This window comes from Diceros bicornis, chromosome 18 (genome assembly GCF_020826845.1).
Source record: "Diceros bicornis minor isolate mBicDic1 chromosome 18, mDicBic1.mat.cur, whole genome shotgun sequence".
Lineage (NCBI taxonomy): Eukaryota > Metazoa > Chordata > Mammalia > Perissodactyla > Rhinocerotidae > Diceros > Diceros bicornis.
In genome coordinates, this window is record NC_080757.1 from 44,024,881 (window position 1) to 44,039,706 (window position 14,826).

Sequence of the window (14,826 nt, forward strand, 5' to 3'; positions counted from 1 at the left end):
ATTCCTCATGGGCTCAAGTCCCAAGGGGTCACGGTCCCCCGAGAGAAAAGGAGCCACCCATCAATGCCCACGCCGACCCGGCACCACGTGAACGCCCGGTCAAAGCCGCGGCTCCCTAAACCTGGCTGGCGGGGGCCGGCAGCGGTCCCGGACCAGCAGAAGGTCCATGTGCCGTGTCCCCCCAAGTTCCCACTGTGTCCGGGGCGCGGGCTTTGCCCAAGTTTGCCGGGCGATGCCCTTCCCCGAGCCCAACTCGTGGGCTGGGCGGGAGGGGCGCGTGATTGACAGGCTGAACTACAGACTCATCTCTTACCTTAGGCCGCGGGCGCTGATTGGCTGCTCGCTGACATCCTCAAACCCGGCTGCTCCGCGCTGGGCTCCGGAGGGGGGCGGCTGCGGGTGGAGGTGCGCTTCTGACAAGCCCGAAAGTCATTTCCAATCTCAAGTGGACTTTGTTCCAACTATTGGGGGCGTCGCTCCCCCTCTTCATGGTCGCGGGCAAACTTCCTCCTCGGCGCCGCTTCTAATGGAGCCCCACCTGCTCGGGCTGCTCCTCGGCCTCCTGCTCTGTGGCACCAGGGTCCTCGCTGGCTACCCAATTTGGTGGTAAGACTCGCCTCTTGTCTGCCCGGGGCCCGATTTCTCCGCCGCGTCCCGGGGAGGTGGGGGGCGCCGGCTGGGGGTGGGCTGCGGCAGGGCTGGGGCTCCTTTCTCCCTGCCTCCCTCCAGCCCCCCACCCGCCCACCTCTCCTGGATTTTCTGCTGGTGTCGCCTTCAGATTCCAACTCCTAGCTTCTCTAATAATCACCATTTTCTCTGCTACTCGCTGCAGAGGCTGGAGGACTTTCCTCGTCTCAGAAGGTCTCTTATTCTTAGATCCTAACCCTCCACCCGTCCCAATCTGGGGGCCCCGAAGACCCTCCATTTGCTTGCAGTTGGGTTTCCAGAGACCCGGAGCTGTCCCTGGGGCCCAGCCACTCCTCTTCTCCATTTTGGGGTCTTCATGGGCAAAATCATCCTGCTCCTTCATTGCTGCCCCCACCTCCGCCGGTGACTCCATCAAGAGATTTCCCCACAATAACCCCCTTTGCCTTCATATTTCAGACCCCAATGGCTTCAGGGATCCCGGGGGGCAGTGGAGTGAGGGGGGGATTTCATCAGATTCTCCCCACTCTGCTCTAGATTAATCTTGAGGCTCAGAAGTGAATATGGTATTTACTGATCTGAGATGCCATTGAATTCAGATTTTATTCATTTCTTGCTTGTCTATTCTGGCAAAAGGGGGGCTCCTTGAAAATGTAGTTGTTTGGGAGGGGGTGCATTTGTTCTTTGACCAAAAACCCAATTCTCCTTGCCTTATTCGTTCATTTTGGAAAACCGAGGACTGAGGAGAAAGGAGAGAAGGAAAGGAGAATTCTGTCCCTGAGAAATGCGGATACAAAAGGCATTTTTAGTAAATAAGGCTGGGAAACCAGGCGCGGTGTTTGGGCGGGTGTGTGTGTAGGGGGTAACTGACCGAGGAATAAACAGCCCTTTGGGACCCCCAGTTCCGGGGAGTCCCCTTGTTTCCCAAGCGGCTCCATCGCCCCCCGGCAGGTCCCAGAGGCCAGAGGGGAAAGACACACTGAAACCAGTTCTCTAAATTACACCCCGCCTCTCCTCAGTCTCCAGCCCCCTGCATTCCGGAAAACTTTAATTAAAGAATCTTCCCCTCCTGGACGTAGGAGAGCCTCGGCCTGGGGGGTGGGAGGTGAGGAGGAAGAATTTGGGATCTGTGAGTAAGAAGGGCTGTGCCCCTGGGGTGAAAGTCCCAGGGGAGGGTCACCACGGTGTGGTGCCACCTGCGGGCCTCCACTTTTCCTTCCTTGCCGCCCCCTCCCCAACCCAGGGTAAGGGGAACAGAGACATTAAGATTCGGGGGCCACACCCCGAGTCTGCCTCCAGTTGTTTGGGGGTGGCAGTGTTTGTGTCTTGGTGTTTGGGGACCGGGATGGGGGCAGGAGCAGGGCATGGCCAAGGGTCTCTATTTAGAGGGTGCTGAGAGTTGCTTCCAGGACAGACACCCAAGGGGAAGTCTTTCTTCTGCCCAGCCCATCCTTCCCACGGTGTTGGGCTGGCCTGGGGCCTCCTGTACATAAAGAAGTCCATGGGGTGGCCGGGGCTAGCCAGAGATTCTGGGGTGGGGGCTCTGCTGGTTGGGGAAAAGGCCCCTACGGAAACCAGTGCTGCCTCACCGGCCTCCCCTGACCCTCTTCCCATCCCCGGGCCAAGGCCAGGCTTTCTTTGCCTCCACAGGGACCCTGGCAGGGGAGGGTGGGAAGAAAAGGCTTGGAGAGCCACAGGCTGCAGGGACAGAGGAAGAGGGACCAGGTTCCCTTACCCTGTGAACTGGAGGAGGGCACTTCCCGGGGCCGTGCTGGCAGTGAGGGGGTGGTGGTGGGGTCTGGTGTGTCATGGTGCAGTGGGGAGCATCTAGATAGGGACCACTCAATAGGAAGATGTTGAAAAAACCTGGAAAGCCAAGATATTGGCCCTAATGTAATGCTGGACACATGGCTTGTTTAGGGTTCGGGAGGGACAGGGATGTTGCTTTGTCTGAGCAGAGGAAAGACCTGAGTGTGTGTGTGTGTGTGTGTGTGTGTGTGTGTGTGTGTGTGTTGTAGGCCTATGACCCGGAGAGGTGGCAACTGTACACTGGCATGTCCCTGTAGGAGTGTCCGTGTCTGCGACCAGGCGACCATGGATGTGAACTCGTGCAAGATGTGCCTGGGGGATCCTTGCCTGTGACAGGGTGTGCTGTGTCTGCATACAAGTGTCAGCAAGTGGCTGATTCTATGATGTGCGCGTGTGTGCGAGACAGAGGAAGTCTAGAAGTATCTATACCCATGTGAAGGTCGGCACCTGTGTCTGCTCGTGATACTGCGTGACTGTTCATGACTGGGCATGTGAGTGTTGTGTGTGTGTGCGTGTGTGCGCATGCCTTCACGACAGTGTAAGGGGAAAGCCCTACAGATGCCTTTGTGCATAGGTATCAGTGCTCACAGCCATGACCTGATTGTGCTTGTAAGGATGAGTGCGAGGGCTGTGTCTGGGTCTGTCTGAGACCCTGTCCTCAAGTGCCAGTGACCGTGGCTGGGCTGGTAGCCATAGATATGTTCACAGACATATGACCTGTGGGTGTGAATGACATCCCAAGCTTGGGTGCTTGGTGGGCGTCTGGGGTCCTGGAGGAACAGTCCAGCAGAAGACAAAGGTCTAACAAGGAAGCTACCAGGGGCACAGGTGACCTGGGATCCCAAGCTCATTTTGTCTGCCTGAGGACCGTGGTCAGCAGCCCTCCTCTCTGAGGCCATTTGTCTTTGGTCTTGGAGCTGGGGTGGAGGGTGAGTCACTTTCTTAGCACCCAGCAGGGGCTGGGACAGGGAGAGGGACAGTAGAGTGAACGGCCTCAGATTCCTGTCCCCACTGTGCCCCCGGGGCAGTCAGATTCCAGTCCTTTTAGTACCTGAGCCCATCACAGCCTGCCCTCCTTGGCCCACCCAGCTCACACATTCCCCAGGAGGGATTTACAGGGGAAATCGTTTAGCTGGGATTTCTGTCCATGTCACCCCTCAAGGAAGGTCCCCCACAGCCCCCAGTGGCCTGCACTGCCCAGGCCCCAGCCCTGAGAGAAGGTAGCCCAGAGGGTAGAGCTGTAAGGGGCTCAGACGGAGGCTCATGGAAGGCAGAGCCGCGCTGCAGGGCCTCCGAGCCAGGCAGCAGTGGAGCCGGGACAGGAAGCAGTGGCAGCAGCACCGAGTTCTATAATTCTTCTTGTCAGTCCCGGTTAGTGCCTGGTGGAGGAACTTGTCTTTCTTCTCCTTCTTGAGGGAGAAATGAACTGTCTTATTAGGGCTCAGCCTAGTGTCGGCTACATTCCAGAGGCAGAGGCCCCGATGGAAGGGGCTGGCTCCCCGCCTCTGTGAACCACCCCTCTGGGCCTCTGTTTCCTCACCTTCCACTCAGGGATCTCTAGCCTGCCCTGCCTCACAGCTTGGGGGAAAGTGTTCTGCCGAAGTCAAAGGCAGTGAGCTGGGAAATAAGATACCTGAGTTCTCTTTCCACCATCCTGGGACCCATTCCCCCACTCAAGCGCCTGCCCTAAGCCCTGCCTCAGTTTCTCCATCTGTCAGATGTCCCACTGCTTCTTCCACCCACTCTCACCTCCACCGCCTTTCAGAGGCTTGTGAACATGTTCAGTCAAACCCCGTGGGGGTCAGTGGGCTGGGCCCAGGGAGGCACCTGGAGACTGCGGGGGAGGAAGGCCCCAGGCCAGGTGTTAACACTTGTAACAGGCAGGAATTACAGCTGGCTGGGGCTGGGGCTGGTGAGGAGCTGAGCTGGCTGGAGGCTGTTGATCCCACAGACAGACAGACAGACAGATGGGCAGATACCAGATCGGATGGCCAGGCTTTCACCGGGTGGTCTCCCTTCCAGGGAAGGCCTTTCCCTGGGGGAATGTGGCAGGGAAATTAATCCAGGTCTCTGGGAAGTGAGTTAACAGCCATTCTGCTCACCCCACCCCCACTGTGGGCAGAGCTTGGTGTCCAAAGGGAGCAAAATTGGTGGCTGATCTGTGTGTATTCTTATGGGACCACATTTTGCTTAAAAAAAAAGAAAAAAACCCCAAACAGGTCAAACTTTATAATAATACTGGGAGCCTGGAGCCGAGTTATGTTCTTGGAAGAACTTGTCTTAATGTGTGTGGAGAAGGCACGGGGGAAGGGGTAGCTGTCTGGGAAAGTTCTCCCAGAATCTCAGAGCATTTTGTCAACAGCTCCGGGCCAAGAGGTGAGCGATGGGTGGAGTCTGGCCCTAAGCATCCCCCCCCCAACCCCAGGGATCCTGAGGGCCTCGGGTCTGGGACATCTGCTAGTCTGCTCGGTGGGAAGACCTTCACGGGGAGGTCAAAAGAAGCAGGAGCTGGACTGTGGTGCCAAGTCCTTGAGCGGGTACCTTCCTTCCTCCCTCCCCGCAGCTCTCCCAGCAGCAAACCCAGCCAGACCCTACCAGCGCCCACACTCTGGCATCTGGGTGCATGCTCAGTCACTGATGAAGACAGAGAGGGCTCCAGGCGGAAATCCCCAAAAAATAGACTCAGCCAAGCAAGCGTCCGCCATCCCGCTCACTCAGAACCTCATGATAATAAACACGGATGGTATTGGGCAGATGTAGAATTGAGGAGAGAGAGGGACATGTGGGGGCAGGGTGCAAAAGCTATGACCCGGGGGTTTCAGCAGGAGAGATGACTCTTCTCAGAGGGGGCTGCAGCTGACAGACCCTTCCAGGGAGAGTGGGGGAAAGGAAGACTTTTCTGGCCTCAGAATGTGGTGAGCCCAGCGGTGGAGGAGGATCTGGTCTTCTTTTCTACCCACCCTGCTGTGAGCCACAGAATACTTCTAAAGTCACCAAGGAAGGAAAGATATTCTCTACTCCCATCCCTAGTTGGAGGAAGAGGAATGCCTCCCTCAAGGGTTAGAGCCAGCCTGATGTTACATCTGTACATTAAGGTTACCTCGGGTGCTAGGAAGTGGTTAGAGCTGAGCGGAGATCTGTGTTTGCGTTCTGAGTTTACCGCCAACTGGCTGTGTGACCTAGGCTGACTCCCTTTCCTTCTCTGTCTCTGTTTCCCTCTGGCCTTCCTTTTCCTTGACCACACTGAGGGGTCCCTTCTGCCTCTCAGAGTCCACAGAACTATAATAGGGATTCATTGCTGTGAAGCATGGAGCTCCAGGAGGCCCCCGGGGAGTCTGCTTCCTCCATCCCTCCCAGGCCCATTCAGACATTCAGAGCCTGCCTCAGGCAGCCCAGCCCTTTACTTCTGCAGCTCCATCTGGCCTAAATCCCAAAGCTGGCCGCTCCACTGCTGCCAAGCCAGCCTGCTCGCACCTCCAACCCACACTTCCCCTAAACACTCACGGTCCTCAGGAGCTGTGTTCTCACATTCACTTCTGGCTTTTTCATGTACTACCTGGGTGACCTAGGGCAAGTTGACTTCTCTGAGCCTCAGTTTCCCCATCTGTAAAATGGGAATAGTGACTACTTTTACCTCCTAGGGTTGTTGTGAAGATTAAATGAGTGAATACATGTAAAGCTCTTAGAATAATGCCTGACATACAGGAAGTACTATATAAATGTATTTTCACCCCCCGTCTGCAAGCTATTTTGAGCTCTTTACGTCCTGGATCTAAACCTGCCTCTTCCAAGAAGCCCTCCCAGATTGGCCGCCACCTAGCTCTGTTTCCTCCTTATTCTCAGAGCCAGCTTGCCCCACCATACTTGGCACTGGTGACCAGAAGCCTGTAGCTTTTTTCTTAACTTGAGGGAGCTAGGCCAGGCTCACCTCAGCTCAGCTCTTTGCCTGCCCAGGAAGGGGACGGGAGGGGAGAGAGGGCGCTGGAGTCTCCCCTAACCCTCCTCCCACCCCACAGTTTGCGGGACTCTTACAGCCACTGCCATTTCCAGCTGGGACCTGGAACCACCTTGGGCTGGGCCGAGGAAGGGTGGGGGAGCCAGGCTCACGGGGGGGGGGGAGTGGCACTGGGGCCGCCTGGAGCAGCCTGAGCAGAAGTTGCTCCTCCAGGAGCTGAGAGATGATTCAGAAGGTGATTTATAGACGGAAGGCAGAAAGCTTGGCTCCTGGCAGAGGCCTGCTGCTTAATGACATTCTTTGGGGGGGGTGCAGGGATGAGTGGGGCGGCAGTGGGGGATCAATTTCTACCCCTTTCTCCGCTGCGCCTTGTCCCTGTAGCTGCCCCAACTCCAAGCAGGGTCCCTCTTTCTCCTGCGACCAGAGAGGGAATTCCCTGTTCCTGATGAGAACGAAGTTGGGAGAGCAGGAAGAACTTGTGGAGGTGGAGGAGGCCGAGGAAAGGGAAGAGGCTGGAGTCCCAACTCCTGGGACTCTGCCAGGGGAGTCTGGGGTGCAGAGGGGGCTGGGAAATAGGACCACCTGGGAAAGACCACTTGGTTTTCTCTCTGTTTCTGGACAGGTGAATAGCTAACCCACCCCGGCAGAGGGTTTCTAGAAGCTTCCCAAGGGTTGCGACCCCACACTTTCCCTCTAGTGCTCTATCCTACTGCTGCTTCTGGGTCCTTCCTTCAAGCACGCTCCTTTTCTGTTGTTCGGTTCTTAGTGGGCAGGGGGCCGGGGACAGGGGACCAGGCTCTGTGCTCAGAGGTTGAAACCCAATTCTTTGGAGTTAGGCAACCTGTGGTTCGTGGGTACAACGGCTACCTCGGATCCAGAAAGGCTCTCCAGGCAGGGTCAGCCTTGTATCGGAGGGAGAGAAACTTCCCTATCCTCATGTTAAACTACTGTCTTGAGAAGCCCCCACAATTCCACTGCTAAAGCTACAGTCGCTTCTGCGCTGTTGACAGGCAGCCGCCATTCTGTTCAGTCCCTTGCTGTGGTGACATCTGGGTTCCCTCTAAGAGCACCGACACGGGCTGCAACCAGCCTGACGTCTCTCCACTGCTTCTGAGCGCCTGCGCAGCCTCCATCGCAGCTTTGAAACCCAAAAACTCCGCCTCCAATTCTTGAGGCCAGAAAGGTGTGTCAGGGGCAGGGGGTAGGGTAGCCCAGGCCGATAGAGCCTCTTTATCTGTTGCAGCTTGGCGTGTACAGCCGGGAGGGGTTGGCAGGGGTCAGGATGGGGACACTAGACAGCTCTCTGGTTCCCCCTGAGGCAGGCCTTCTCAAAATGGCCTCATTATGTGTGTGGAGTAAATTCCAGAAATGTCAGGCACACCCTAACGTCTAGGGGAAGGATGGAGATGCAGAAGTGTGCTCGGAGACAAGAGGGGGCAGTACGGGGTGGCGGGAGGTTCTGGGCAAGGACCTAGGTGACCTAGGACCTGGCTCTGCCACTAGTTGTGGTGTGACATTAGGCAAGTCCCTTCACTGTTCTGGCCCTCAATAAATCTGAGAGTTGGACGGGCTGCTGGCTGTGGGCTTCCAGCTCTGAGATCTCAGTCCTGGATTCCGGTCACCCAGCTGTTTGGATGATCTGTGCCCGGTAGGGGGATCACTGAGAGCTGACCTCAGGGCAGGGTGGGCAGTGAGCACAAAACTTACCCTCAAAGAGCTGCGAGATGGCGGATGAGTCTCTTAAGTCCCCGGTCCTCGGTTTTCTCATCTGCAAAATGAGCCATAATAATCAAACACCTGCCCCGCCTACCTACAGGGCTATTACGAGCTTCAGAAGGAATAATCTTTGTGAAAGCCCTTTGAGAAGCATCAAGTTCTTTCCAGAGAAGTTAACATCATTGCTGGTCCTACCAGAAAAGAGGAGTAAGAGCCAGGCCATGGTCAGAGCCAGGCCATGGTCAGAGGTGCTCAGGATGGACCCAGCAGGACTCTGAGCCTCTGAGCCGGAGGAGTTGGTATTTCCAGCAGAGGAGGAAGGCATGGGGCCGGACATGGGGGTTCTCAGCTCCTTCCTGTGGGGGTCCTGAGGCTCAGTGGGGAGCACCCAGGGGAAGGAGCAGAGGTTTGAGGCCAAGTGGCCACAGGGCTGGCCCAGATTCCTGGTTCATGGCGTGAGGCTGGGGAGTCCTCCCCACCTGATGCAGAGATCACAGGCCTGACCTGGGCTCAGCCAGACATAAAGGAGGATTTTTTTTTTGTTGGTGAGGAAGATTGTCCCTGAGCTAACATCTGTGCCAATCTTCCTCTATTTTGTATGTGGGACACCGCCACAGCATGGCTTGATGAGCAATATGTAGGTCCATGCCCAGGATCCAAACCCCGGGCCACTGCAGTGGAGTGCAGGAACTTAACCACTACACCACCAGCCCAAATAGAGGAGGATTTTTAAGCAGGGACACAGTAGAGGGAGAGGTGGGCAGAGTGAGGGGAGTGAGGGAGCTGGAAGGGGCTCTTCTGAGGCCTGTGGTCATCAGGAAATCCTAATCACCTGGATAAGGACTAGCTGACTGGGAGACCATTCACTCAAGCTAGGCTGGAAAAACAGGGAGGACTGAGTATGTGTGCGTGTGTGTGTGTGTGTGTGTGTGTGTGTGTGTGTGTGTGTGTGTGTGTTGGGGGTGGTGAGGGGGATGGGAGCAACAGGACTGAGCGCCCAGGTCTGTCGGGAAGGCCGTTCTGCGAAACCTGCCCCTGGGCACAGAGTCCCACTTATCTGCCAGAGCCAGCTGGGCCAGCGAGGAAAACCAATCTCTGGAATGCAAATAGGGGCTGTGCTGTGCGAGTGAACCAGCACCCTGCCTCCTGCCAGCTCCTCACCAGGCATCTTCCTAACCTGGTTTCTGAGGGTGTCTCTCTAAACCTCCTGTGGCTCCCCACTTCTGTGGCACCAAGGCTCCCTAGGATTGGCCTCTACCCACCTGTTGGCTGTACTTTTCATAACCCCCCATGAGCCCCCAACATCCTTCTGTGCCCGTTCGTTGAAATACTTCACTTCCTCCTCTCTCCCCTCCCAGCACTCAACTGCTGAAATTCCACTTTGCCTTCCAGACCCAGATCAAAACCTGTTTCCTTTCAGCAGCCCTCCTGGATTCCCAAACCACTGCCCCCTATCAGGGAATATGTCATCATTCCCTCCTCTTCTCCCCCAGGGGACAGACGTGCCATCTATTCCCACTGCCTCTACCATGGGCTTGGATGTCTTATTTCCCTCTACTAGACTACAGGTGCCCCTCTCAGGGGAGAACCTGTGTTTGAGTCACCTTGTGCCCTCTTGCCCCACTGCCCAGCATATGGTAGGGGTCAGTAATCAACAACAACTCTGTATGCATTACTACACTCTGTAGATGTCCCATGCATCCTACGCATGGACGAAAGAGGTTTCTAAGACTTCTAGTTTCACACGTGAATCATGACAGTGTGATGAGCAGACAGAATGAGCGGAATGAATAAAAACCTCATCCCCAGGCGTGACCCAAAGCTCGGAGCACATTGCTTCTGCTAACTTTGAAAGGCGACCGGACCTGGTTCCCATTGCTCAGCTCAGGCCCCGCTTGGCTCAGGCCACATGGCTGACAGCCCTGCACTGCGGAGGGGGCTCAGGAGGATGAGACCCCTGACCTGAGCAGGCTGCCATCCCAGAAGCTGAGGTGAGCCTTGTCTCCACAGTCTCAGGTCCCCCAGGATTGTTTTTTCCATCCTAGCTCCATTTGCAAATGTTTCCTATTGTGTGCTATTTCCTCCCCCGTGTTCACCAGCTCACACTAGGCTTAGGCATCCAAGTCTTTACTTTTAAAATCCCACTTGGCAGGACTTGTCTCTCCACCCAGGAATAGGTCAGTATGTTTGTGGACGGTGTCTACGTGCTGGTCCCTATACATACGTCATGATCTAGACCTCTCCCCACTCTACAGATGAGGACTCTGGTCATACAGCCTGTACTCTGAACCTATGTCCTATTGGGCCCAAAGCTTTTTCCTTCTACCACCAGGCTCAAAAGTGGACTGCTTATTTGTGGCAAAAATTTACTTACTCATATTCTACCTTGTTCCCCAAAGGATGGCTTTGAGGCAAGATTATATTTGACGCCCAGCTTGAAAGCTGATGTTTTGGGTCTATTGATACTATTTCTAAACCTCTGAGAGGTCTCTTATTTGGGGATAGGTGCGAGTCACTGACAGATTTCCCACATGTCCTCAAGCTGGGATTGTATGATGCCGGTAGTAGTGTCCTGCTGGCCATGTGACCATTTTGTTGGGGGGATGGCCTTGGGCAAATCGCTGCTTCCTGGGCCTCCATGTTTTCACCTGTGAAACAGGAAGGAGGTGGAGTAAATGACCTCTCACACGAATTCCAGCTAGAAGCTTTATCATTCTGTTTAGTTTTTTTTCCTCCTTTCCATCCGATCTCCATCCTACACCTACCAGAAAGCAATTGGACAGAATCTCTTCCTTGCCCAAACCAATTCTTGTGTTAGTATCTCTGATATAGCTAATTTTTTCCATGACCCTTACAATTCAATATCCAACTTTATTTTTCCCTGCAAAATTAGCATGATTTATCCTTTCAGATAAAGGACCTCTTCCTTTATGTCCTGGCTGTTAGGAAACTGAGAGTCAAACTTGAAGCTCAGCCCTTGTACCTGCACTGCCCTTGACTTGGTATATTTGTCTTCTCCTTCACTTGATCCTGATTTTCTATTTTCATTTTCTTGTTGAATCCCATGTGCTTGTATTACAAGCTCCTCAAAGGCAGGTGCCACCTTCGCACTGCTGTGTTCTCGGTGCCTGGCAAGGACAGAGCAGATGCTCAAGACTTGTTGTCAGCCGCTTCAAATCCTTCCTGGAAAGAGGCAAGGCACACATAAATTAAAAACAGAAATATATCTTGCTATATCGGGGAGCTGGCCCTGACCGCACAGTTTTGGGTTGTGACACTTCCAGTCAGTTTCTTTCTGTTCCTTTATTGTCAGCCTTTGCCCCCAAGTCTACAAAAACCTTGTCTTCGGGGAAGTCACCATCTTCCTATTCCCCACGATCTGCTTTATTCTAAACTTGAAGTGGGTACACAATTTTCCCCTGGGGAAGCTCTCTCGTTTCCGGCCAAGAGTTGTCCTTTTCTCTTTCCTTGGTTCCTGTCACGTCTGGTTCCTCACACCTGCCCTTGCCCTGAAGGCCGCCTCAGTGCTACTGCTGCCATTCTGTAGGTGACAGAATGCCCTGGTAGCATCCACACTGTCTCTCCAGCGGGGCTGCTCCCACCCCCCAGCAGCCGTGGTGAGAACTACTGTCACTGTAGGGTACAGATGGGTAGGTAGAGCAGAGGGAGACCTGGCCCACCGTCACACGGGATGAGCACCAGGGTTCCTCACAGCCAGCGAGGCCCTTCCCATTAGCAAAATCCTAGAGGGGCACTGGCTTGACCTTGGAGGTGCCAAGGCCCCATCTGTGGGATGGAGCCTCAGGGAGGGACAGACGAGAGCGGTCAGTGAGGGAAGCCAGGCTGGCCTCACCCATCCACCGGCAAGGCGTCCTCTCAGCTCTGAGTGGCTTCCCACCTCCTCTCTGCTTCTGCCGTTGGGCAGCGCCTCTGGAGACCACCCCACGCAGCTCCTTGACTTCAGGGAAGAGAATGCCTAACCACAAGCCAGGTGGTCCTCCATCTTAACTGAAGCTGCTACAGGAGAGATTCTGGAGCCTTCCTCAGCTTTCAGTAAGGATGGAGTCTATGACCTCGGCACTTTCCTTGAAGCCAAAACAGCCCCATGAGATTGGCATCTTCATCCCCATTTTATCTGTGAGAAAATCGAGGCTCAGAGCCCACGTAAGGAGCTAGGAAGCTAGTGGGGGAGGCAGGATTTAACAGCCAGCTAATAATTCACCGTGTATGGTGTATGCTGAGGAAACAGCACGCATATTAACTCATCCTCCCAACAGCCTCAGGAGGCAGATACTCTCGTTATCCCCATTCTACAGATGAGAAAACTGAGGCCCCAAGAAAGCCACTCCATTGCCCAAGGCTCCACAGCTGGCAAACCCCAGAGCTCCCACCAGGCTTCACAGCCATTTCAGTGACACCACATCCTGACAACCAGGAAGTTCCTCCTTAGGTCTGATTGCAGTCTTTCCTAACTTGGTCCCAGCCCAGATTCTCTTGTTTGGTCTCCTGGGGATGTGAGCATCACTATAGATTTTCAGCTTGCACTCAAGGACCAGAGTGCTTTTCTCACTGTCTTCCCTTTTCCAGAACAATCCTCCCAGATACCCAGTCTCCTGCACACATTTACCCACCTTGTTCTCCCTTGATCTCTCTCCAGCTTCTCTACATCTTTTTGAAAATGCTGTGACCCACAGAACTGCCTTTAGACCAGGGCAAGGGGGTCCTGCCAGGCCCTCCAGTTTAGAGGGCTCCACTCTGGGGTCTTGAGGCCGTGCCCCTCCCCGCAGGGCAAGGAGCCTGGGTCCAAGGGGTCATACTCACAACCCCCACCCCCAGCCATGCTCCAGGTACTCAGGCCCCTGAAGTGTCTCGCCCAAATAGCCCCGAGCCTACTTCTGGGCTGTGCAGACTTCTGCCTGGGGGTCATCCCATCAGGGCAGGCTCCTGCTGGGGTGAGTGCCCCAAGGCCCAAGAGATGGTCAAGGAGGCCATTTGCAGGGCCTGTGGATGGAGCTTGGAGGTTCAGGCGGGGTGTCCAGTGCGAGATGGAGCAGGGATGAGCAGGCTGCTGGCGGAGGCGGGCTCTCCCCATGTCACTTCTCTAGCACAGAACTCTGTGGGGAACCTCGCCTTCCAGGTGGTGAATAAACTGTATACATACAGGAAAGTATGTAAATTATAAGTGTATAGCTTGCTGAGTTGGATAGAATATATTTTATCTAACAGTTTGTTAACCTGACATGAAACTTTCAAATATTAGGCACATGGTGGATGAGGCTCATTTACTCTCACCCCAGGCCCCAAAACGTTCCAGCCAGGCCTGGGCCCGTGGATGGGAAATAGGGTCCCCCGGGGTCTGACCAGCACAGACTCGGAAGAGGGCTTGCTGTCTGCATCTTTGTGCCATCTTACAGTCCTACCTCAGCAGGTCAGCTGCCTTCTCCCTCGGCGACACTTCTAGCTCTCTCACCGTCTGTGGTCACCTCTTACCTTCAAGTCCCTTTCTGTTAAACTGGGACCTTGTCTTACCCATTCTTGGCCTCTGAGGGTTTTCCTTCGTGTTTGGTTGGTTTTGTCATGTGTAAACGGCCCCATCAGAAGAGCATTCAGCCAGCAGTTCTGACTGTTGCCCGACACTCAGCGTGGCCCATGAGGTCCTGCACGATCTGGCCCCTTCCTAACCCTCCACCCTAACTTATCTCATCTCCCACAACCTTGCCCTACGACCTACTTTCACTTGCATGGGTGAGAGCATGGGCTCTGGGGGACAGCAGTCCTGGGCTCTAGATGGTTCTCCCTTTCATCTCTGGGCGACCCGAACCTCTCTGAGCCCCAGTTTTCTCCCTGTAAAATGAGGGCCACTGTGAGGAGTTGAGCATATAACACACGTGGGACTCAGCACTGGGGCTGGTGGCCACACATTTTGCCATCACCATCTCGTTTTCCTGTCTGTGCTCTTCTTAGTTCTTATACTCCCTCCCATCTCCAGGCCTTTGCACTTCTGCTGCCTTCCTGTGGAATGACCTCTGTGAACCCGAGTTCATTTCTCAAAGCACAGTTCGGGCACCATTTCCTCTGTGCGGCCTTCCCTCGGCACCTGGCGCAGCTCAGCCCCTGCCAGGCGTGCCTGCTTCATTGACTAGACCGTGAGCCCCCTGTGGGCAGGACCAGGTCTCCGTTATCTTTGCACCCACATAGCCAAGCACGGGGCACAAGCAGGTCCTCTAAGACGGGTCGTGGGATGAAGGGATGCTGTTGAGAGTCACTCGTCAGCCTCAGGCGCAGTCTTCCAGCCCAGGCTGAATTCCCATAGCCTCCCTGAGGCCCTCCCAGGAAGACCTGCTGGCGCTGGTCACAGTTGCCTCTTCATGTGTATCCGTCTTGTCTTCCCAACTAGAGGGTCAGCCCCTTGAGGGCTTCTTATTCCCGGTAAGCCTCACCCGTCCTCCTGAAGACTGCAGAAGAAGAGCTGGTAATTCTGTTGGCTGGCAAACGAAGCAGGCTTCTCCGGAGCAAGCTCACTTCCAGCCTCAGCTGGTCCCCACTCTCCAGGACAGCATTTTCCCTCGCTCTGATTCCGCAGAGTCCAGCTCTGAGCTTCTAGCCCCTGTCTGTGCTGGAAGGCAGCCTGGTGTTCCAGAAAGAGGGGTCCAACTGCCTGTGGTATGAATCTCAGATGTGCTACTTAATAGCTCTGGGAC

General features: G+C 55.0%; 1 protein-coding gene across 2 annotated transcripts in view; it reads left to right on the forward strand.

Moving 5' to 3' along the window:
- Positions 1–217: 217 nt before the first annotated feature.
- WNT3 (Wnt family member 3) overlaps positions 218–14,826 on the forward strand; it is a 48,390-nt gene continuing 33,781 nt past the window's right edge. For both annotated transcript variants that reach the window (XM_058561262.1, XM_058561263.1), the window contains exon 1: positions 218–606. In XM_058561262.1, coding sequence (XP_058417245.1) covers positions 233–606 — 374 coding nt within the window. In that variant the 5' untranslated portion in view covers positions 218–232. The remainder of the gene's footprint in view (positions 607–14,826) is intronic.